This window comes from Lipophrys pholis (genome assembly GCF_963383615.2).
Source record: "Lipophrys pholis genome assembly, chromosome: 2".
In the NCBI taxonomy this organism is placed as follows: Eukaryota; Metazoa; Chordata; class Actinopteri; order Blenniiformes; family Blenniidae; genus Lipophrys; species Lipophrys pholis.
Window position 1 is genome coordinate 13171163 of NC_137636.1, and position 26067 is coordinate 13197229.

Sequence of the window (26067 nt, forward strand, 5' to 3'; positions counted from 1 at the left end):
TAACTCCCCCTCCCTGCCGGTAGTGGTACAGTCCACAGGAGAGCGTCCGTCTCGGTCTGCTCAGCTCAGCCTCCCCGCTCATTCACTTCCAACGCAGGCTTTTACTTCGTGTTTGTTGTAGAGAGAGAGAGAGCGAGAGCGAGAGAAAAGGGGTAATAGGCGCGTTTCACGCTTCTGATTTTTGCCGTCTCACCATCCAGTCCTGTCCAGCCAGCTCTCCGGGGACATGGAGGGAGTCAGCAGCAACAGGAGCATGTCTTACAGTAGATGGAGTTATGACAGGTAAGCCTTCCCTTCACAACAAGTGCACGTTCCAAACGCTGCTTGCGTTTGTTTTTTTGTTTTTTTTCTCTTTTTCTTTGGAATTTGTCAAACGACGATATTATAAAAGCTGAGGCTGCATCTTGGTTCGCCCCAACACCCCCCTCATGCGCAATTAGTTGACAGGTGCAACGGATTTGGACAGAAGAGATGCGATGTGAGTGTATTAAGCAGCCTCAGCATCACATCATTACTAATTCATGTTTGCTCCACTGTTTTTGGAGAAAACATGTTGCCATCATACCTGAGTGTATGCAGCCTATCTATCTATCTATCTATCTATCTATCTATCTATCTATCTATCTATCTATCTATCTATCTATCTATCATGTTTGTTTTTTGTCGTGGTTAAAAACCAATATAATTTGTTCTTAGAATAACATCCTGGAAAGGCTAAATAGACTAAATCAGTTGGACTTTTCAACCTATCTACCAAACATCATCACAACTCTGGTCTGATTTCACACACAAAAAACAAATCAGCTTCAACCCCAAAGCCGGACTAATCACCCCACAAGTTGACAGCCTCGCTCTCAGTAGGGGGAATCTTGTGAGCAAGACGTAACATATTCAAAGTATGTAATGTAGATGTACTTCTCAGAGGACATTAATGAGAAACCCAACCAGCAAAGCCTCTGTTGATGGCAGGTTTACTATACCCTAGGGCTGCAATTCTTGTTCTTGGAAGGCCATGAAATTATGAAAAAGTGGAGGAGTAGTGTGTATGACTGTGTGATTTATGACGCACTCCATAAATTGTAAATCACAACAACAAAGTGTATGTGTGTGTGTGTGTGTGAGAGAGATATCATCATTGTCCTCATCATGTCAGTCATAAGTGTGAATGAGTCAAGTCCTCCTGGTTGATTAGAACTAGAAAAAAATCAGTCGTGGCTCTGGATACATTCAAGTAAAATGACCGTCTTAGAAATGTAATAGAAGTGTAACATCGTCTTGCCAACACATGTTTACTCATACAGTTAATCTCAGGCTGATTTGGGCACTAATTTGTTACATAATAGATAACATTTCATTACAGGAGTAAAAATACGTCATTAACAGAAACATCCAAACATAATATAGATGGAGAGCTTTTTAAAGGATAAGGAGTAATAAATATATCTGCTCTTTGTGGTGTGTGGAGGAGGTTGATGGCACTGTAGCTGTTAGCTGTGGCAGTGTAATTGGTATTCTGAATCCATTCTTGCATATCCTAAGAGACTGCTGCCACAGCCAATGGTCTTTTTGCCTCTTAAGATGATGCACTGTTGTGAAATGGTGTTCACAGCGATGTTTGATTAGTTCTAGGCTCTGAGGGATAGCTCCACATGTGCCTCAAAAAAGTCAGATTTGTTCCTACTGCAATATTTATGTATTTATTTATTTATTCAACCTCGAAAACACATGGCATCTCCTGTTGCACAAATTGCCCCTCTGCAGCATCTCCACTAATGGACTGCCTCGACAGAGTCACAGTTACCCTGCTGGAGATTAAGTTAGAAATGACCAATTAAATAGACTGCTCAGTCCTTCTTTTGGCCACAACGAGTTCAACCAAAGCTATATTGTGATGTACACTCGTACAACACCACCAATTATTCACCATGTTTTTTTTTTTTATAATTCAAAACCAGACCAATGCAAAAGTCTAATCCGGTCAGGTTTAATACATCTTATAAATACCCCTGGGAGGTTTGTGTACACGTTCGCAGGTAGCTGTTACCTGGAAGATGTGAAAGTCAAGCAGTAGGTAAGGTGCAATAGCAAAAATTAAAATAGACGGACAGTGGTGACTGCACAACTTTAGTGGGGCATGATGATGTGGTTTCAGTGTCTATATTGTACACGTGTATGGCTGTATTTAACATTACAGGTCTCTGTGAAGGCTGTTGCCGCTTCCAGTCTATCCTGTACACAGACAGGTGTTTTTCACTTACTTTGCCAGATTCAATCCCACTCAGGGCCGTGTGGGCGTACGCATGGTGTTTGTGGGTTCTCTCGGTGAGTCCATAGCACCTGTTAACATGAAAACGGCCACACTGTAATCTTTGGTGGATCCGTGTAATTCCTGCGCAGCCAGTGTCAAACTGAGCAGAGGTCTAATGAACAAAAACAAGCCGACAGCTGTGTGGGTGTTTGGCCTTTAAATATCAGTGGTTTTGTTACATATCTAGGTTGATGAGTTTGTGGTATTTATAGCAATAAAGTATTGATTTTGTGCAAAAGAAAAGCTTGTAATGATAATTATAAGTCTCTACACACTATTTTGGTCTCTCAGAGTGAATTTTACAATTGACATTCACATTGTATTGGACTTTTAAAGATGTCGACCAAGAAGCACCTCAGAGGTTCTGTCTCCATACATGAGACTCTGCTCATGTCACAGTCCATGTTGAGGACCAACAGGGTGACTGAGTCTTAATATTGGCATCTCTGTTTAGCTGTATGAATAAAGTTTATTATTATTATTATTATTATTATTATTATGATTTATTGTTATGTAAACTTGCTAATGTATTTAAAATATAAATGACAAAAAGTAAATGTAAAAAGATAAGATCATCATCATGTGAAAGCAGGTTGAGAACTGTGTAAAGTTTAAGGTTTCCATAATAGAAGATGAAACCATTGTTTTAGACAAGCTTCTTTGTGTCTTTTGTTTTACAGTGTCGGATCAATGTGGAGAGTATTTTTATTTTATCTACCTTTTTATGTGTTCAGAGCATCACACCTCCATGTCCATTAGTTCCTGAAATTACTCTAAAGATGATTAAAGTTGTATTTCCGCGCTAGGTCATGTGCAAGTGATTTTACGACAAGAAGATTTGCCTGAAGTCTGCAGACAGGCAGTCAAGTTTTATCAAAGGCTGCCGTTGTAATTCACAGTGGAGCCTGCTTGTTCCTGGAGCTACAGCATGTACAATCACACTGTGTCCTGGCACCTAGTCAGTAAACACTGTATCCTAGAGATGGAAGGGCAAGGTGGGCTGACAAGATACAATTCAGAACCTTCACAGCACAGACTTTTAATGTATTTAATCACGGACAAAGGTGAGTTTAGGTACATCATGTTCCCACCATCAAACACAAGGCGGAAGTGGAGCTTTTATTGATATTTTGCCATTTATAAATGTAACAGCCGTGGTCATTTCCAAATGGAATGAATAACTAAACATTTATGAATTTGAGACTTATAGATTATCTGTATTTGATCGTAGAGCATTCCATATGAAATCTTCTCAGTAGCTTTGGCTTTATAAATTAAGTGAATGCTGGCATTGATGCATGTACAGCTGAGAGCAGACACCCTTTTTTCCCTTCATGAAGGTAAGTGAATGTATTTTATATCCAGTATTCAGGCCTGGCCATCATGCTTTGGCCATGATGATGAAGGCCAAGCAGCTGTCAAGGTTAAGAAGGACAATTTTCCACTGCCTCTTATCTCCAGTCTGATCACTCTTGATTTTTTGCAATCCTCATCATTCAGCACAGGATTATGCAGATTTTATTTAGTGTCCCACCAGAAGAACCAGCTGAAGAACCAGCTCACTGCTGGTCAGATGTTTTGCCTTGATAGGTTTCTGCACACCGCCTGGTGTGTGTGTTTGTCATAAGCCTGTGATTGTTGGCAGGGCTTTGAAATGTTTGTTCGGTCAATAATACTGTCAAATCAGTACTGCCGTCACTGAGTTCAGCTGTGGGGTTTTTTTCATTATTTTTTTGAAAAATGTGCAGCTGACAGGAGTCTATCAGTATCTCTTTACACTAATCAACCTTAAATTGAATTTGAAGAAAGAAAAGGTATTTAAATGAGTTGCGGCTCGAAGATACTCTCATAGGATATATAGTTTTACACCTGTGTTTAATGATTGAAGCTGAAAGAGTTTTTTCCTGAACTCAAGAGGATACAAATTGAAATGCATTGACGCCAGAGCTTCAAAAGGGCTTTTGACTCATCAATATTTGATCTAAGACGTGATCGGAGCTTCTTCCGCTCACAAGTGTGCGGTGGCAACAGCAAAAACGTCTGATATTCACATCTGAAAACTGTTTGTGTGTATATGCTGAAAGTACTTTCTAGTATATGCAGAAAAAAATCATTCTGATGTCTAAAAACGAAACCTTGTGCCAAGTACTAGATTATTCAATTCAATTCAGTTATATTTAATTAAATTCTATTTGTATAGCGCCACTAACAACACAGTCATTTCAGGGCACGTTCACAGAGAAAGACCCAACAATTCCACATGAGCAAGCATCAGCGACAGTGGAAAGGAAAAACTCCCCTTCAACGGGATGAAATCTTTGCGTAACCAAACTCAGAGGTGGCAGCTTTCTGCTGTTCCAGTTGGGGTGAGGGGATAGAAGGAGAGAAAAAGACAGGACAAACAGATAGATTGTGAGGAGGGATTGGTTCGGGTAGGGGGTAGGGACGCTCCACTCAATTCAGCAGACAGAGATCCTCTCGCTACAGATGGATTGTGGCAGGAGGCTCAGACCATGAACTTATAGTTCTACTGTCAGAGATCCTGCAGCGAGGTTGAGGGAGAGGAGAGAGAGAGAGTGAGAAAGAAAGAGAGAGCACAGACTACAGGGGATAGACCAATATTAGTAACATGTAATAGTGACACATGCTGAATGAGAAAGGAAAGAAGCTCAGTGTAGGTCTCCAGCAGTCTTAACCTATGGCCGCTTCATGTGAAAATGGTCCAGAGTGCCATGAACCAGCCTTAACTGTACGCTTTATTAAATAGAAAAGTCTTAACCCTAACGCTAAAAGTAGAGACTGTGTCAGCCTCCCTAACTGAAAATGGGAGCTGGTTCCACATAAGAAGAGCCTGGTAGCTTGATTCTATTTGTAGAAAACTCTGAAAAATTACGGCTCGTTCAGGCCTTTATGTCTTCATCAGTATTATCTGGTTTCCTAGATAAATAGATTAGTGTATCGTCTGCATAACAATAGAAGTTAATGGAGTATTTCCTGCTAATATTCCCTACTGGAAGCATGTTTAATATGAAAAGTATCAGTTCTAAATGGTAAATGGACTTCACTTACTTCACTTACTTCACTTTTCAACTGCGTGAGCGGCCCCAAAGCGCTTTACTTTGTTAATCACATTCACCTATTCACACACACCAATGGATGCTGCAGCCACGCTGTCAACTGATTGGGAGTAGTTTGGGGTTCAGTGTCTTGCTCAAGGACACTTTGGCACATATGGAGGTGGAGATGAGAATCAAACCTTTCTGATTGGGACACGACCGCTCAACAAACCAAGCCATGCTGCCCCACCCTTAATTCTGAGCTGAAGAGTCATCATTAACATGAACGAAGTCTGAACAATATGATCGAAACCAGTTTGGTGCTGTACCTTTAATCCCAATGATATGTTCCAGTCACTACAGTAGGATGCCACGATCAAGAGTATCAAATGCAGCAATGAGATCGGACAAGACAGGAACAGAGATGAGTCCTTTGTCTGAGGCCATGAAAAGATCATTAATAACTTTGACCGGTTGGAAAATTGCTGATAGCTACTGAAGGAGGGATACACATTTGTGCCACTGTGGGTGGTTTAAATAATGAATCACACCACAGCTATGATGTGGAGTTGGACTATTCGACACAGAATTTGAAGAGTTGAGTCGTGATTCTCCAACCAAGAGGACAGTTGTCTCCATAATAGAACAAAGGATGTTGAACTGTTGAATAAAATAATGTTAGTAAAGAGTGTAGAGAAAAACCTAAATATCAAAATCTCATCAAAATTTCCAGAGATGCTTTGCAGTACGCCGCAGTATTGTACACACCGACCTTCTGGCAGAAAACATTAGCAATGTGTATGTTACTCACCAGGTCATCATTCAGACAGTGCTGCAAAATTCATCATTGATAAGTTACTGACTCACAGTTACTGTAACTCATTCGCTGTCTCATTACGCACACTTTGAAACCATATGCAACCATTCAGACGGTCTCACTGTACTTCCACTGTGTTAAACATTGACTCAGGGTGGCTATACTCTATACTAATCTTAATTTATGTAGCAAATATCATACAAGAAATGCAAAATGCAAAGCACTTTGCACTTTACAACAAGGGATCACGTGCATCAAGTGTTTCTCAAAGATAAACATAACGCATATTAAAAACAAATGGATGAAAATACCAAAGTGAAAATTAAAAGATTACCCTCCACCCTACAGCCGTCTGAACTGTGAGTCCAGTTTTAAATTCACACAGCAAGTTCTAAAAACATCAAGAATATGGCCCGTACATAAAATTCATACTAGACTGCCTAATGTTGAAATTCAGAAGTAAAAAACAGAGCTTGAACAAGGTAACTCAGCAACTTTTTTGAAAGAAGAGTTGCTTCAAGCCTACTGAGTGATATGAAGAGCCACTTGACTACAACTTGACTTTTAGAGTTGCGGGTCATGATGTCTGTACTGCGCCAATGAAGTGTACATTTACTTTCCCATCGTCTGGATCACATGCAGAGACACATTTCTTACATCCAGCAGATGCCGATTGGGCCTGTACAATGAATGTTAAAATCACTTGACGGTTTTCTTCAAACTATTGTACTGCAAACATTCCGAGGTGGTTGTTTCAGAAAAAACACAGCACCGATTCGTGCTCTCACATGAAAAGTACATGGATTTCAGCGTTTCTACAGTTTCTACTGATACGGAAAGAGAAATGTTTTCAGGCAATTGTTGACATGGAAATGTTTGCCCTGACGAGGCTAATCAAGGAAAAGTGTGGCTGCTGAAGACCAAAAATGGCTGAAGTAAAGAAATGCCGGGAAGCAAGTGAGTCTAGAAAATTTGAATACAATTTCTGTGATGTACTTCAGTTCTATTGAGTGCCCCTGCTATCTGTGTGGTTTTCTGTGTTGCCCTCAGTAGAAAAACAAAAGTTTGTAACTGGTAACTGTCTTCTTCACGGCCTGTCAGACAATTAAAAGAAATGCTGATTTAAGGAAAAAGGGTAAATTGATCCAATATCTATTGGAAATATTTAGATTTAGGTCAATGGTGGATATTATCAAATGTATTCTGTTTGATTCAATCAGTGTAAGTCACAGCATTTCAGTTGGCTCTTTATGTTGAATAAGTAGCTCCAGTTCTCATGCATCATTAAAAAATACATCACAGATTGGGAGAGGAATTTTTTGTGAGGTCCTCACCATGATCAAAGTTGCTCATCCTTGATCTAAAAGATGCTCATATCCGTGCATATTGATAGACGCTGTGGTTATCACTAAAAGATTAGTCAAACTTCCTGTCAAGCCCAAGTTAATGAAGTCGATGTTGCACAGTGTAGCATGTCATAAAAAACAGGATTCTTTTCTCTTCCTTTTTAGATTCCCATTTTATAGTATATAGTATAATGTAGTATCAAAACAAAGCATTGAGTATCGCCATTTTTTTTATCATTGTGCAATTGTTAATGAAAAACTGGCTTGATGCTGTTTGCTGCTACAGCATGAGAGCAGCTGAAGTGACAGCTGTGTCCAGAGAGTGTCAGAGTGTCCGTCTGCTGTGGAAGTCGGCCCACAATTCTTACCCAGGCTCGATTTTGAGCTATCAAGCTCCCTGGCCTGATGCATGGACCCATTTCAATACTGCTAACAAAAGACCCAGTGAATGTATGTCCATCATTGTTGTGACGTGTTTAATTCAACGGAATATAGTTGGGACATGTTTTGCCAGTGCTTCACCAAGATTAGATTTTTACCTGAACATAAACACGTTGTTGTCGATCTCCCATTATTTGTGGTGAAGTGGTCTTTCATTTCTCGCTCGTTCATTTGTCATACCTGTGCCCCTTCAGCTCAACAAGCTTTCTGCTGCACTGTCATTATGCAGTTCATGGCTTAGTTACCGACTGCCTGTTTCTGTAGTAACACTACGTAGAAAAAAGAAGGGTACCAAACAAAGACACTGCACTGCTACGCCTCATGTTTTTGCTTGTTTGCTGGTTGTAAAAGTCTGTGATGATTTACTGAGGTATAAAAAAGGTTTTTGTGATTAAAATTCTCTGCCAATAAAATCAGGTCTACACCTCATACATCTGTGTATCCATTAGGATGCTTGTTAAAATATCTGTGAAACACGAATGTCACTGGCTTCCAAGGTAATCCATGTTCATTGGCATTGTAAACGGTTTGTATTTGGTGGAGATCCCATCCATCCATTTATCTATCCATCCATCCATTCTTCCATCTTCTATCCTGTTCATGGTCGCAGGACGCTGGAGCCGATCCCAGCTCACTATGGGCGAGGGCAGGATGCACCCTGGACAGGTCGTCAGTCTATCACACACACACACACACACACACACACACACACACACACCTCGGGGCAATTTGGCATCACAAATCAACCTCACGTGCATGTTTTTTGACTGTGGGAGGAAACCAGAGTACCCAGTAGAAACCCACGCACACACGAAGAGAACATGTGAGCTCCACACAGAAAGGCCGAGAGCTCTTTTTATTCTTTTACCTTTGTGTTTGTGATGATAAAATAGGAAAGCCTATATGTCCTTTTTTTGACCCAACTTTGTAGATTCTTGCAGCCTTGTTGGAGGGACATTTTGTTCCCAAGTTTTGGGAAAGCTCCATGTAAATCTCAAGAAGCATCTTTATCACAAAAATAGTGATCTCTTTCATGTTGACGTTTATCTGATACACAGTGTGTAAGTTTACTGTGCAAGATAAATTGTCTGCTGGTGTGTATGTGTGATTGTCTGTTTCTTTGTTTTCCCTGTGATGGACATGATCTGTCCACGGTGCACTTTGCCTTCATCTATAGTCGGCTGGGATTGGCTGCACTGCCCTGTGAACCTGAGTTGGATAAAGTGGTACAGAAAATACTGTAGACTGTCTCTTCAGTATGACACCGACTGGTTTGATTAAAGTAATCCAGATGGACACAAAAACACAGATTAGGACAACAAAACATGTTCTGTCTGTAATAATATTCATCCATTGTCTGATTTATTTCTGCTAAAACAAACCCCCATATAATATACATTTATTACAATAATGCAGCTGGGAGCAAAACTATATGAAATAGTGAATATTCTGTATTGAAAGTGAGTTTCCTGACGACCTATGAGGGAATAAAGACGTGGGTGCTTTAGGTTTCAATGAGGAGAAGCTCAAAGATTTTCCAGGTGGAGATCAGAGACGGTTTATGATGCAGCTGTGCAACAAAGGCAGCCAGCCTGTCAATCCAACACTTCCTCTGCAGGTAAAAAGAAAAGCAAGTGAAGTGTCTGGGAAGTGAAGCCAGCTGACCTGCCTCTGAGCCTGAAGTATAGCATCTCTTCCACTGTTGCTGACAAGTAGGGAGAGACATCAGGTGCAAAGGTGGTGGAGTTTCATCTCTGTGTTCTGGCTCGCCGATGCTGTGAGGAAGCTGTCAGTGTTTGTTGTGGTGGCATTCATGTTGGAAAAAAAGATGTGGAAACAGAAGAAATTCTGCAGTTTCACGAATGTGGGTTATTTCCGATAAAGAGCCAATTCCCTTTTGGTGGCTTACCAGGTTCAAATCCCAGTTACAGCTGGATTGGGTTTTTTTGTAAAAACCAGCCAAGTCTATGGTGCAAGTTTCAGTAACTTGCTGTACTTGTGACTTGCTGTAAAGGGAAGCACCATCTGATGAGGAACTATTATGGGAAAACTGCTGATGATGCAGACATATTTGCATTTGAGTATTTTTGCATTGATAAATGAAGTGTTCGAACATCAGCATGCATGGGAAATCCTTTGAACCTATGGATTTGTTTTATATGATGTTTATGATTCAAACTTTGAAAGAAACTAATTCAGTTTGCCAGTGAAACACAGAGAAACAATCAGACACATGGACCGTGGGAGAAACACCAGTCAGAAAAGCCACACATGTACCAGAGGAATATGCAAATATCACACAGAAAGACCCTCAAGTGCAAAATTGAACAGGGGATGTTCCAACTCCAAGGGGAGAGTGCTAAACACCACTCCACCGTGCAGCTGTGAGAGAGACTAATTACTCGATATAAGCAAGAAATGTCATTCTTTAAATGATTTAAAAGAAAATCTTGCGTTTGTTTTGAAATAATAAATGCATCTAATAATTGTGATGACTCTTCTTTAAGCTGTGCTAGTGTAATGCAATCGCCTTCCTATTAAATGTCTCTAGATCTAGCAGGCTGGACACCCTTGTTTCCACCACACTTGTTTTCATTCTTGGTAGTTAATATTCAGCAAGGTGCTGAAAACCAAAACTCAGAGACTCTCATCTATATCGACAATGTCAGCATTGCACATTTGCTGCATATTTGTCCACTGAACATCTATGATGTAAATTTTCTGTGCAGTTGACAATCTACTCTTCAGTGGGCATTCAACAACCCCACGCTGTCACTTAATGACTATCTTTGCTCTGAAGTGTCGAAGGAGGAGTTGAATGGATCTGTGGCGGTGTTTCTGTGGCACTTATCAAGACTTCCTCTTAACTTTCTAATCAGTCGTTATTTCTATGCAGCTCTGTTCATTGTTTAATGTGAATTCAATAGTATACACAGAATAACTGCACATTTATATTTTTAAAAACATTGTCAAACTTGTACGAGGCCCTATGTTTAGAAAACACTCCCATTTCCATCCCAGCCACAAAGAAATGCAGATTTTGACAGGCTGGGTTTTTAAGGCGGTTTACTGTAATGAACACGTTGGCCAAACCCATTGATGCTGCAATGGATCTGAGCCTCCCACTGTGTGATCCACTACTTTAGCATCCATATAATTTACCCCCCCCCCCCCCCCCCCCCCCCCAAAAAAAAAAAGGAAACAAGATGAAATTAATTGTCAACAACATAAAAAATTCACTTGCTATCTAATTTGTTTGGGGCTCGTTTTCATATCCAAGTTTTAATGCGTTTCAATTTTCAATGGATAATGATAATAGGAATCAAGGTAATATTGGTTGGTTCGGGCTTCACAGGGTTAAGTAGCATGACAATGTTTGTCGCCTCCTCTCTTTGATGCTTTTGGTGTCTTATTAGAACTGGAGAGGGTGTTGCTTCTCCGTCACATCAAAGTGAGTATGTGCTGAATTACTCTTTCAGTAGCAGACATGCTTTCGGAGAAAGAATCTAGAGCAGCATGACTTTCTGACTGCGCCCTGGGTCTGAAAATGAGTCTGTTTCAGGAAAGTAATAGAATAGAGTGATGGAACAAGAAGCACTTGGGTATTTGCATTAATTTTGTGGTGAACTAGATTGCCTGAATATACAAATTAGATTTTTGCCCTTTGGGGTGCAGTTAAAGGAGACACCACTAGAGGGTGTCTTGGAGCAAATTAATTTTCTGATATTCCGACCACTGCCCCCTGGCGTATCTCCAGGGAGTACTTGCAAGACCACATGTTGAACATTGAAATGCTTGACAGTTTCGCAATGGAAACAGTCACAAGCTTGAGCCTTGAGCGACAGCTCAACTCAAAGAGCTTGGTGTTTTCCCTCTGGAGATTCAGCTCACGCCACATGAATGTCAAATATCCAAAGGGTTCAGTGTACTGGTGGGGCTAACCTAGTGGGTTGTCATTGCTGCGGCTCGATAGAACCATTTGAAAGGATGATTGATGGACCCTGAGCTGATACGATCGTGCTGCTTTAAGGGATCCAATGGTTTGCAGTACATGGTTGACGTGGCAAAGTGCCGCAGTGCCACGTGCTGACCTGATGACGTAAACCTTCACTGCCAGAACCTCAGAACAGTTCAACGTCCTTCACAAACAAACTTCTACAATCCAAAACATACAGTGTATTTTCCAAAGGTCTAATGTGTTCGGATCTCTCACCAGCATGGCACTGATCATCTTACTGTTCAACTCAGGTAATTGTCTACTTCGGGTCCGGTCAAGTCAGTTTTCTGAATGAATGAATCTCAGAGCACTCCTCCCTGCTGCACATAGTCCTACTCAATTACCTCAGGAAAATATAACAATAAATGATTCAGTGCAGGCATAAATGTAATAAACAAAAAGAGTGCGACTGCAACCTGTAGAGGCCATGTCAACACACAGGGGACTGTACAGACAATTATTGAGTGATGTTATGATTAATGCAACCATGCAAAGTCCAGTTCACAGCGATTGTAACAGTAGGGTACGGTGAGTGTGTCAGCATGGGGCAACGTGGGGAGGGGGAAACAATTTAGCAGCTTCACTGCCTGGTGGTACAGGCTGCGGGCCAGTCTGGTGGTTCTGGTTCGTATAGACCTGTACCTTTTACCTTATGGCTGCAGGTGGAAGAGGTGATGCGTCGGGTGGTGTTGAACAAGCATGATGTTACGCACTCTCCTCAGTGAGCGGGTGGTGTAGAAGTCACTGATCTCTGGAAGAGTAGTCTCAATGATCTTGGGATTTGTAGGTCGTACAGTCATTGCTGTGCTTTCCCCACAGCCAAGGAGGTGTTAAATGCTCCAAGACAGGTGTTCTGATGTGGTTACTCCCAGGAATTGGAAGTTAGACACTCTGTCCACCATCTCACTGCCAAGTGAGGACAGTGGTTTTGTGATCCATTTCTGCTGGAATCAGCAATAATTTCTTTGGTCTTTTTGATGTTCAGAACCAAGTTATTGTTATCACAACATGATGTCAGATGTTGCACCTTAGTCCTGTTTGGTGGTTCATTGTTATTGTTGAGCACTGTGGCGTCGTCGCCAAATTTGACAATGAGATTTGATGGAGAGGAGGCAGAGCAGTCATATGTGAACAGAGTGTAGAGCAGTGGGCTGAGCACACACCCTTGGGGGGGCTCCAATGTTAGTGAACAGTGAAGTGGAGGTGTACCCATCAACTCTCGCGCTGTATGCGTTTTCTTTTAAGGAGACGACAATCTACGTATATGTTGGTCAATAAGTAGCTCAGATGCTTCTGGCTGACTTGTCAGACCCGAAAACACCCAACATACGTTTACCCCACAAATTTGTAGATAGTTGTCTGATAATGATTTCCTCAAAAAAATGTGTCTGGCAGGAACCTTCAGTCTTCAAGTTTTCTTTGGTGATTTCTACCATTTAGGATAGCTGTGAATGGGCCTCACCCTGTCAGACTGGGCTTTTCACTTACACCCCACTCTTCATCATTGTAGATTGCACTGAAAATATTTGGGAGATTCCAGGTTTATAAGGCAGCTGAGTCATGGCACCATGTTTTTGTACGTTCTGCACATTGTAAGCTATTTTTGTGCATACTTTGTGTACATTGTGTGCGTACTGTTTTTGCCTACATTGTTTAGACTATGGCTCTGCCCTGCAGGTGTTTTTAAACAAAAACCACAGCAGTTTATAAAGCAGTTTATGGCTTTCCAAAAGGCCATATTTAGCCTCTTGGGAATATGTGAGCCATTACGAAAGCTGGTAGCTGTGGGTGCTACATGGTAATTGAAGCATAGAAGAGGAGCTGAGTAATTCAAGCAACTGGGCCCAGAGTGGTCTTTATAGGACATTATCAAGTCATTACCCTTTCTCACCAAGTCAAGCCAATCTTAGCTATACTCCAGTGCTACTATTTAAAAAAAAAACCAAACCCTATTATTGAGCATTTTCAGACAAGAGAAACTTCTACATAGTTCTAAGATCAGTGGTAGAAGTTGCAATTTCGCTACATGCTCGCACCCAAGAACTCACAGTGCGATTATGTTTTAGTCTGTAGTTTTGATGAGGTACTTGACTCCGACATCTCCCACTTCAAACGGTCTGATGTGTGAATGGAGCATGTTTAAAATCTAATCTAAATGGTCACAGTAACTCATGTGATTACATCTGCTGTAAGTCTGATACTTTGAAAATCTGAAAATTACCGCACCTGGAAAAACACACAAGATCACCATTAGTCAGCAAATTGCAGCTGGAACAATCCACAAAGCTGAGTTTTTTTATTTTTATTTCTTTTAAAGCAATAAGCATCTGAATAGATCCAACATGATTCATAGAAAATCAACAAAAAATATGTTTTTTTCACATCTTAGTGCTTTACTTGTTTTATATAGTAATGGTTGGCGGCGCAAGAGCAGGGGGAATTAGCCCTTAAGTAAATAATCTGAAATGTCATGCTTAAGGCATTCTCTGATTCGCACAGATTTCTTTTTTCAGGTTTGTTCTAAATTATTATTTCCTGCAGTGGAGAGCAGAAAGTCATCACATGTATTGAAAGTGTATGGCTGAGTCATTTGGTAACTGAACATGTTTCTGTTTCATAATGACACCTTCTCAAAGCATTCGAAGGACTTTGGCTCAATGCAGACTTATGCATTTATTCCTTGTGCTTTAAAACTGTCACGACCCTTGAGCTGAGAGCAGGAGGAGGTGACCGTCTCTCTCATGTTCATAGATGAGCCATAACACATGAGAAGGCGAATCCTGTAGTGGTGCGTCTTTACCACCTCTTTTAAAATCATCTTCCACCTAATACAATACCTGTACTCGGAGGACATCAGGACAGGAGTTGTGAAACTGCTGGTTGTGGAAAGTTTAAAGGATGATATGTTATGTTGATTGGATGTTTGGATCTGTGAACACATTTATGAGACAGGTCATGAATGATGCCTCAGAAGAACATAGCAATATCTTGGAGAGAATGGATGTTCTTCAAAAGTAAAGAAATGGACCTGCAAACCTCACATATTTATTAGGTGGTTGGCTGAACTTATGTCTCAACTATTGCACTAAATACTTAAACTGGAATTCAACAATACTCATGAAATAAAATTACCTTAATAATATTGGGCGGCTGTGGCTCGGTTAGTAGAGCGGTCGCACCTTGCATGGCAGCCACCACCATTGCTGTGTGAATGGGTGAATGTGACTAACAATGTAAAGTTCTTTGGGACTGAATAAGCAGTTGAAAAAGGCTATATAGATGAAATCCACAACGACAACTGCAGGAACCTTTTACTTGTACCATCCGGCATCATTGTGTAATCTGGAATTATGGACACAACAAGATAATTGTATTGTCTAAATCAGAGGTATTGGATCCTGGTCCTCAAACAGCCCTGCATGTTGTTGATGTGTGTCTGCCACAACAATCCTGGACGGTAAGTGTTTTCTCATCATCAGGCTTTCCAGAGAGTGACTGGTGAGGTTTAGTAGGTGTGTGAGCTGGGATACATTGGGAATGAACAGAAGAGTGGAACTGCAAGAAAACCTAAGATTGTAGTTATACATAAAGCATGTTTTCCTTGCTCACAGAGACTGTGAAATATTATTTTGGTGAGTTTAGGGAGACTCGTCAAGGCTGAATATCACCAACTACATTGTCTGCTTTCTAATGTCTTCTGATTTTATATCTTTTTTCAAACATCAATGAGGATATCAAAAATAAAAACACCACTGAAATTCCAATAATTAGATTTTTCAATCCACGTGATGATTTAATTGGTTGCTGGCAACCATTCGGGCCTCTGTTGTGTTGTATATTTGGCTCTAATTGCCACTTAAGAAGCAATCAAAACTATTATTGTAATTAGAAAACAGGGCTGACAATTTGGAAATGCAATGCAATGGCAGCTTGGAGGTGCACAGTGATGTATTGGTTAGTAGTCTCGCTTCACAGTGAGAAGGTCTCCAAGTTCCTGTTTAGAGTCGGCCAAGCGGGCTTTTCTGTACAGTTGACCAGGTCCTCTCTGTACATGCATGAGTTTTTTCTGGGTATTTGGTGTGGCTGAATTGCCTGTAGATGTGTGTGTGTGTGTGTGTGTGTGTGTGTGTGTGTGTGTGTGTGTGTGTGTGTGTGTGTGTGTGTGTGTGTGTGTGTGTGTGTGTGTGTGTGTGTGTGTGTGTGTGTGTGTGTGTGTGTGTGTGTGTGTGTGTGTGTGTGTGTGTGTGTGTGTGTGTGTGTGTGTGTGTATTTGGTTGTCTGTCGCTCTCTGTTTGCCCTGTGATGCTGTGGCGACCTGTCCTGAATTGCAGCCTGCGCTCCATTGGCTCCTCTGAGTTGGGTAAAGCAAAAGAGGATGGATGTACAATCAGGTTTTGAAATAGGAAGCATATATAATAAGGAGGACTTTGAGATGAGAATTAAACTGCAGGAAAGTACCGAAAGACTTTTTTTTTGAGAAATATATGTTGACCAGGGATGTCAAACCCATTTTAGTTAACGGTCACAAAAGTCACAAAAGTCTCAATTTGATCTGGTACAATGCTGACTTTATGACCTATAAACACAGACATATCTAGTTATTACCCTTTGCTGTATGTCAAGAGGGGTGCTTACTTTGTAAGAAAAAAAGAAAAAAAAGTCTGCATTCAACCTATTTTCACATAACATGAAAATGTTGAAGTTTTCATAGAAAAGATTGCAGTTTCAACATGATCCTATTTTTATTGATGCTCCCTGGTTCAAAATACTTATATTTTCTCTTTTAAAACAGATGACCTGATTCTGTGTTTCTTCATGTCTACAAATCTGCCAAAATCCTGCCAACCACAGTGTTTCGTTGTTTGTTTGGCTTCACGGTTTCACAATCGAACCTCCGTAGAAAAGCTATGCTCCGTCATTTGGTGACAATACAGAGGTAACTTTCATTGCTGCCTCACTCATCTCTTTGTTGTAGTCTTGGATCTCAAAGTAGTGTTATACCTGCTTTTTTGCGTGTTTACCACCCTCGCTGTAGACACTATGAAAGGTCAATAAAACTACATCCAATTCTCCTTTCTTTGATTTTACATGGTTTTATTTGTCGCATTTGCTCATGTTTCCAACTGTTGTTTCTTATCCTCTACTGCACTGTAGATAAGTGGAGATCTATCTTTCAGCCTGCTTTAGATGTGGATTACCAACGGTTGATAAAGATGCATTTATATATAGCAGTTCTATGAGATACCTCACACAAACACTCATTTGACTCAATCTCGGCTGCAAAAAAAACCCTGTGCTTTTGTAATCTGAGTGTGTAGAATTTGTTTCATTCATCTATTTATTTTGTGAAGGGCCTTTTTGCTGTGCCAGCCATTTGTGGAATTATTAAGATAGATTGGATCTCTAAAGCATTCTCTGAGGATTGGTTTTGTCAAGCCTCTGAAATAAAAAGAAAATATGTTAATGCAGTTCCCTCTTGCCATTCTTTTATTCATCTCCATCCTCTTCTCCGCCGCTCTGTAATGCTGGTGGACATGTGTGTGATATGCCCCTGTAGCTGGTTGCTATGGTGAAACACCATGGTGTAAACTGTGACGATGTATTAAGTTTTTCTGAATAAGGGTTGTGTGTTTATTCTGTAGCATGGCCAGGAATTATGTTGGCCATAGAGAAAATTAGGTGGGCCTCCCTCTTAGACCTTTGAGTGCAGTATTTGGCCAATAATGGCAGCTATTGAAACATTAGTATTTTACTCACCAGTACAGAAACTGCACACAAATTGAAAACAAAACAGTAACACACCATAAACGCTACGGTGACAGCCTGATAACAATGCTTAAACGTGTTAGTGTACACAGCTGCTGCAGCATTATAGTTAAACTATGAGCTCAAACACAAAGGCTGCAAAAGCTGAACACTAATGCCATATCTACAGAGTCACAGAAACTGTGGTACAAAATCTGCACCCATATGCACAGCTTAGTGAATATGTTGAGTGTATATATATATATATATATATTTATATATATATATAACAGTTTAATGTATTCAAAAAGAAACCATCACTCCTGTTGATATACTGTTATTACTCCTACTGCTTCTATTTCTAATTTCTGGAAAACAAAAACATGATGGCCAAGTTAACTGTCAAAATTAATTTGAACAATATAAAACTCATATCTTAAGGAAGTGTTCAACATCCCCCCCCCCTTTTTGGGGGTGGGTTGGTTTCTGAAGTATTTTACCAACCCCTGGTTGTGAGTTTAAAAGAAATTGTGTGTCTTACTCTGAATAAATAGTGGATAATCAGAAATCATTTGCTTGTTTTCAGTAGGACAGTGAAGTAGTTTCAATAACACAACAAATTACGACCCGATGACGACTAGTATCAATAACAGATAACGACTAAATGGTTGTGTGAAGTAGTTTGTAGCTGAAATTCATTTTACTATGCCTCTTTTCTGTTTTCTCAACCATTTTCTGAAGGTTTTATTTCATGATGTCACTTCTCGTTAAATGTTTAATGGCAAAGCAAACACACAGGAGATTGCAATGTGACCGGTGATCCTCTGTGTTGGACTGAAGCAACAGCTCGGTTATACAATCACACTCTCTTGTATGGCCCTATTGTTCACACTGTGGTTGTTGTATTTCATCAAGATGTCGAGGACAAGGTCCTCTGAAGAGCACCATGATGAAATATGATGAAAATTCGGGGTCCTTTTCTATGCACTGAACTCATTCTTCTATTGATGTCTTCGACAATCTTCATAGTTCAACATGTTTGAATCAATAGCGGGAACAAAAACAGATTCAAACATGTATGCAATTCCAAGCCAGAATGTTTCTATTCATCAATGAATCCATCGCTGTCATAGCAAATAACATGAACACAGTTTTTAATGGAAGTAAAGGAATTTGTTGTCAAAATTCCAGGAAAGCCTTTCAGCTTTTTACATTGCAATATCTGTGGTTTCTAAGTTTTTTGTTGTTGTTTTTTTCCACATTTGTGATTAAATCTAGAGTGGAGAAAATCCAATGACTATCAGAAAAACATGATGAATATGTGGTGGGGTGTATTTGACAAGAGTAATTAACTAATGTTTGAATTTGTCAACCAAAGCAAAGTGATCAGTCAATAATCCCAATTTGAGAATGAATGAATAACTAAAGGAAAAACACAAATTCACAAGTAAAACCGGTAACCGCTGCTTTAATGCTCCTGCCCTCAGGTTTCTACTCCAGAGCTTTAAAAACGGGCACTAAAAGACTCATGAATAACTGCTCCTCATATGCTTTAAGAATACCAGGTTTTTTTCTGTCTTTTGTTTGTGTGTAAGTGACAATAGAATCATAACATCAACCTTGAGTTAATATAACCTTGCAACAAACTCTTAAAACAATCTGAATAAAATGTAAATAAAACAATAGAATAGTTCAGATGAATGGATGATAAAATATATATGTCAAAAGATGTTTATGTTCTGATGTGTTGAGCAAGGCATTCATCCCTTTATACAGTACATCTTCTATGTCTCTTTGGTCAGTTCAGGTTCAAACTGATAATAACAGCCACCTCTGGGTGAAGGCAGGAGAGATCACCAGTTCACCACGGGGCAAACAGAGAGACATTAAGACCTCAGAGCAACTTCGAACCACCACATAGTCTGAAATGCATGGATTTTTTTTTAAATTAGGGACTAATCCAGAGAGATTCTGCAAACTGTGGATTTAATTGAGATATTCTCAGTGGGAAGCAGCGCAAACCTCGATACCTCTGTGAAGGTGCTCTACCCAACTGACCTAAAACAAACAAACAAACCAAACAAACAGCAAAACATTTTTCTATGGATGTCATTGGCAAACCTTAAGATACCCACATTTCCACTACTGACTTTTGAGTGAATGGGGGCTCAGCCTCTTACTTCTCACAGTCGGATTGCATTTCCTCTTGTCCAGGGTGCAGCCAGAGGAGCGTGAGCCAGCCCGCAGAGCTTGTGTACAGCTCCCCCATGTGTTCACGAAGCCTCATTACATACATCTTCCACTGTTGGACGAGTCCCTCTGCTGGTGGTCAGGAGAAATAAGCACAGCAACTCACTGCAGCATCCGGTGACGTTTTGCTTCAGGTACAGCCACATGTAAATAAATCATAGCTGTGACAACTGGCGAAGTGTGGATGCATCAGAGTTCATACATGCGTGGTTTCCTGGCATGAAATTTATGATCAAGTAGTGGAGCAGCGAGCTTGTAAACGATAATTGGTCCCAGCTGTTGCCATGGTCACAGAAGCGAGCCAGCCTGTGTCAGAGGAGGCAGAGTGACGGAGGACGACAGATCAGCTCCTGCACCCTCACCAAGATGATGAGTTAGGATGGGATGTGTACAACAATGGCACGAATGGTCAGTGCTCCCCCCATCTCACTACTCACAACTGATAACTCATTCATTAAAGTCAGACTTGCATAGAGAGCCTTATTTAATTTTTTTTTTTTTTAACAAAGAAAAGTTTCAGTGAACAAGATTTCATCAGAAACTAGCTCATACACTCACCTGCTCTATATGAGGAGATAAATGAGGGCCAGAAGACTTAAACCATTTAAAGCTACGGACATTTTCTATTTGATTTTCTTCTTCCTGTGACTCACCATTTCCTTTTCCCTGCTTTTATCTGCAGCAGTTTGCTGTATGTAATTACTGGGAGGTTTCCAAAGTAGAGATGGTGAGTGTGTGACACCGTAAAAACTAATTTGAGAATTGAAGATAAGGCATAGGGACGGTGGATAAGTATGAGCAGAGACAGTTTAGAAACTGTGGGTCACATGCATATAATCCTCTAAAGATAGACACCGTGCTCACACACTGTACACCACCTGACAAGACGACAGTCTCATTTAACATCTCTGCCTTGCTGCTGTCTCTGTCAGCGGGGTGTGAGGAATGTGTGTGCGTCAGCCTGAGTGGGATTCACTTCTTATCCTCCGTTTGAACCAAGGGCAGGGCGTCAACCTTCGAAGGGAAGCACTATGATGATTTAGTTGTCGTGAAACCCTGCCTTTAATCAGTGGGGGAGAAAAGCAGGAAATGTATCTTTATGAGTGACTCATGAAGTTGAGTAGTATAGCTTTAACAGCTGGGAAATCTCATTTAATGCACAATTTGGCCACCTAGATATCAAAACACATCTGTACATGCAAGGGGAACATATGACTCATCTGTCCATATAGGGTTTCTTTTTTTTTTTTAAGCTCTGCATCTTTGTCTGTTGCCCTTGGAAACAAGTGGCTTCCCAGTGGAAACCCCGCTCAGGACTTGGTACAGGTCATCACATTGATTGACTCCAGTCTATGTCTTGTTAAGCCACCATTGGTGTCGTATTTAGCAAATGTCATATTTTACGTATGATCCTGAAAACCATTTCCTCCATCCTGTTGATCTTGGAGGGACTTTACAGATTGACCTTAATGAATATGGGTATGGAGGGGTTTCAGCTGAAGCTAATGTGCAGTTCCACACCTGTTTACTTACTATACCAATGGGGACGATACCCGTCATCAGATTACTTCAAAAGATTAATCTCATCTGAAATCTAGAATATATACATGAGCGTATCTCCATTTCCATCTGCATACACTGAGAAGGTGTCATGAATTCAGTGTTATTATAACGTTTAGAAAATATTTGTTTAAAGTATATTTCCATCTGATCATTTAGGCCTCTGTCGTGTAGTTAACACTCTCACCGCACAGCAACAAGGGACATTTTATGCTCGTGTTTAACTGTAGGGAGTTTCTTGTTCATGTGGGTAATTCTCTGGGTAGTCTGGTTTCTCATACAGCCCTAAAGACAGGAAAGGGTAATTGATGTCACTAAATTGACAAAACGTGTGTGTCTGTGGTTGTTTCTTTGTGATAACAGGCAAACTGTCCTCTGCCCCTCATCGTCAATACCTTCAGCTCAATAAGCCGGGTGCTGAAGATGGATGGTTGTGGTTTAAACCTTAATTTTTTGTTATTTCAAAATGACTTTACAGATTAGGAATATCCCAAGATACACACAAACACTGCAACAGAGAAGAATGTAGGTCATATCGCTGAAGCTAATTTGCATCTCGCATCCCTGCGATGAGAGTTTTCAGGCAAAAGCATCTAATAGCAGATTACTGTAAAAGTTGCATCTGATTGGTAAAAATCATTAAAACTGACCAAGATGATACCATACTAATCAATAAAAACATGTATTTTAGAGTGTGAACATTTGCATGTTTTCATGTCATCTGCAAGTAGATGTGGCCGCACACAGAAAAAAAGCTGTGCATTGGAATGGAGGATGGAGAGGAACTTTGGTGTACTGAAGCAGTCCATCTGGTTGCCCCACTGGGACGCTGGGACACTGCTTCATCCAGTGTGACATTTTCTAATCCAAATCATGTTTTATGCATGGTCTCAGATGAGCACTGAGCACTGTGATACCAGGATTTATGTTGATACAGTGTTGTGTGTGTGTGTGTGTGTGTGTGTGGGTGTGTGTGTGTGTGTGCGTGTGTGTGTGTGTACACAAAGTTATTCACATTGTGAGGACTTTTATACATTGATGCAGCCACATTTTGTTGGCGTTTTCCTCCCGATGAGGCCAATGACGGATTTATAAATAAAGTTGTACCAGTGTGTGAGTCTGTGCATGGTGAGGGAGGGCCACTGATCTCTGGCATGTATAAGATGCAATGCTGAGTTAGAACTTTGCAGACTGTGACAAACCTCAAAGAGGCTTGGCACACATTGGGAGCAGTTTTGGGGTTCAGTGATTTGCTCTAGGACACTTCGACATGTGGTCGGGGAGATGGGGACTCAAACCAGCAACCTCCTTATTGAGAGACGACCACTATACCAACCAAGCCACGGCCGCACCAGATGGAAGGTCATATGTTGTACTACAAACATTTTTGATATAGGGCACGCTTTCTTGGTGGCTGTGTCTTTCGAAGTTTGACTGAATAAATGATCTGCAATTAGTCCTACTGTATAGTTGAGTAGATCTTAAATATTTTTGTTGGATTTAAAATTCACCCCAAAAATTGTGTGAAAGCCACTGAAGACCTGCCACATGCTAATCCTCTCAAATTTACTGTAATTGGACTGTAATTTGAGTTTCTATAGGACACTTTCTATTGCATATGATCTGTAAACGGGCCTCACAGTGAAAAGCTCCTGGGTTTGTGGAGTTGGCATGTTCTCCCTGTTTTCTCCACGTACTCCAGTTTCCTCAAAAGCCTCAAGAACATGTGTTTGCCGTTAACTGAGCACAAGTGTGAGTGTACACAGTGACTTTGCACCTTTGTCACCTCGAATCATCTCCATCCAAGGAGACTGTTTGATAAAGCGCTTCAAAATGTGGATATATAGATGTTCTTTAATCCACCTGATTTGGTACTCTTGTGAAATAAGTGGTTCTGCAATAGAAGTGAAGTTAAACTCTTGCCTATATGATGTAATGAAGCAACCCTTGTGTCGCCCACGTTGGAGGAAATCGATCGAGGCCACACATAAGCTGCTGCACTAACTGTTTCTAAAGCTGTGAGATTTACTTTTTCCTCACACTCACAAACACACATAGTCTCTGTTTCTCTCTCTCTTCGTGCGCACTCTCTCCCTCAAAGATTTACTACTCCCCTTTAAATAAAGATGCCACTGTTTCTACAAAAGGCCTCACAGCAACCTTCAAACGTTGGGTTTTTGGTTTTAGTCACTTGCGGTTGCTCTCACAAAGATTTCCTTGAATATTTGTCTGAGGAGATATTTCCTGCAGTCTCCCTCTATAAATATTAATATGATCTACTGAATTATAGCTGAACTTCAGAAAAAAATGCTGATTCATAGCAGGTCTTGGCGGGGTTTTTTCTTGCAGGTATACACAGATGTTAGAAGTTTTTTTTGTTGTTGTAAAAGTTGGAGAATCAAATGTTATCGGAAAATGACTACGATTTCTACAGGAGACTGAGAGAGGTATCTTGCATGTCTCCTCACTCTGTGATAAGAGTGAACAATAGCCTGCCTGCTTTTTCATGTACATATTTTTCGTGATCAGTGACATTCTTTTTTTGTAAAACCAGAAGATCACGAAGTCAGAAGTAACAGCTGTGTTTCCCTGCTTTCTGAAGCTTCAGCAAAACATTTCTACGCAAAAGACGTGTTTGAGCTTCCCTTCTGGACACACCGAGTGACTCACAGCATGTTGCTCCATCTGAAATCCATTTCCGCCTATTCATTTCTCTGTAGTGTGACTGCATAATTAAACAGGTGAGCATCATTAAACACACTCCATCCTCTTAATCTGGATGCAGACAGGCCTCTTTTAACTCACCAACATATTGCTTACTCGACCCTTTGGTTCTCATCCAGGCCCTCTGAAGCATCGCCGCTCCCGTGTGTTACTTGACGTAACATGGATCTCGTCAGTGACTCACTCCTTAGCTGTGTCCTAATTGCCTCCTTCAAAGTCCTCATTTCAAGGCTGAATGTGTCATGAACGTCTCCAAGTGTGGCGGAGAAATCCAGCTTTATCTCCCCTCTGTCGACCGAGCACAATAGGAGTGTTGATCACAATCGCTGCATAGTATTTGTACTGTAATGGTGCTTTCTAAAAGTTTTTGCTCACGGAAAGGGATTTGTTGAGCTCTATTAACTGCAACCCTACCAGCCAGACAAGGTTACTAAAAGTATACCTCATGTCTTTCTTTATTATGGCTTATAAGTCATCCAGCATCTACAGACTTTTTAACAGTTAAAATTCAAAATTGCTTGAAGCTTTTCACAAGTTTTTATTAAATGAAATGAAAAAGTAAATGAAAAAAATAAGAACTTTTCAATGATATTCAAATTTTCTGGCATCCATCTGTATGTTACCGCTTCTCTTAGTGCCTTCTTAGTTCCTATGTTTTGGATTTTGTGGCATATTCGTAACATTCACAATGTGACTTAACGCATCTGGGTTGGATTCTTAACAGGACATGTCGGTTTGTGACATTCTTGGTGTTCGTGTAGCGTGTTTTTGTCAGCGCCTAAAAAAATATTCCACCAATCTCAAGAATCGCCTTGTTGATTACTTGTGATACAGGATGATTCGTAATAGGGCGCGACGGCATTTGTGATGTATTCTTGATGGGTAGGGTCCGTGACGTGGTGGCACGACAGCACAAGCTTCCCTTAGTTTGGCTCTCCCGCAGCATTGCGCGACTGCAAGGAACAATTTTGGTGACTGTGCAAAACGACTTGTGAGCATTCGCCACCATTTCAACACTTGGAATGCGTGGTAACAGGTCACGACTATTAGTGACGGTGTTTGTCGCCTCTGCCCTGAATCGTATAATTTAGGTCAAATTCGTGATCCTCGGTCACATTGAGATTCGTGCCATTCGTGACCTGACGCAACTTTATGCTCAAAGTGAGAAGGTGAGTAGAAACATATTGAGTGGTGGGGGTGGGGCCATCCTTCCAGTCATCTGTGCTGTCTTTGTGAGGAGGATGCTCCATGGCCCTGACAGAAACTGCTGTCCCTGCAGTCAGACACAGCTGGAGGAATCACTAGATAGTACTTCTTCATGTTGGAGACAGACTTTTTGACTCACTGGATACACAGTAGATATGCTGTGTAAAAGACCACAACCGTTGTAAAAACATTATATCTGTACTGTTTTAGAAAAAAATATACAAATGTTCAGTTCAACAACTCATTCAAAGGTGGAGATCACACGTCGGTCCGCACATGTTTTCTATATCTGCTCTATTATTGAGGCTTTGTGCTCTGCAGCTGTGCTTCAGCCAGAATGACAGGGGCAAGCAGACACAAGCCAGAGATCCATTTTCACATCAGTGTTCCCTCAATGCCAGGACCATTATTATAATTGCTGATGCTGCCGGCCTCCTGTTACCAACAGTGAGATGCCTCTGGGAAAACTGCTCAAACTCTGGACCGGAAAAATTAAATTTGTGGAAAAGATCTTATCATTTATCATTTGCTCTTTGATACTGAAGTGGTTGTGACAAAGAAGGAAGCGAGGAAAGAAAGAAAGAAGGAAGAGAAAGAAAGAGCTATAGTGCTGCCCT

General features: G+C 40.7%; 1 protein-coding gene across 1 annotated transcript in view; it reads left to right on the forward strand.

The window, feature by feature from the left end:
• Nucleotides 1-226: 226 nt before the first annotated feature.
• tub (TUB bipartite transcription factor) overlaps nt 227-26067 on the forward strand; it is a gene marked incomplete at both ends in the record, with an annotated part of 54976 nt that continues 29135 nt past the window's right edge. Inside the window, one exon of the mRNA XM_080458847.1 lies at nt 227-282. Coding sequence (XP_080314973.1) covers nt 227-282 — 56 coding nt within the window. The remainder of the gene's footprint in view (nt 283-26067) is intronic.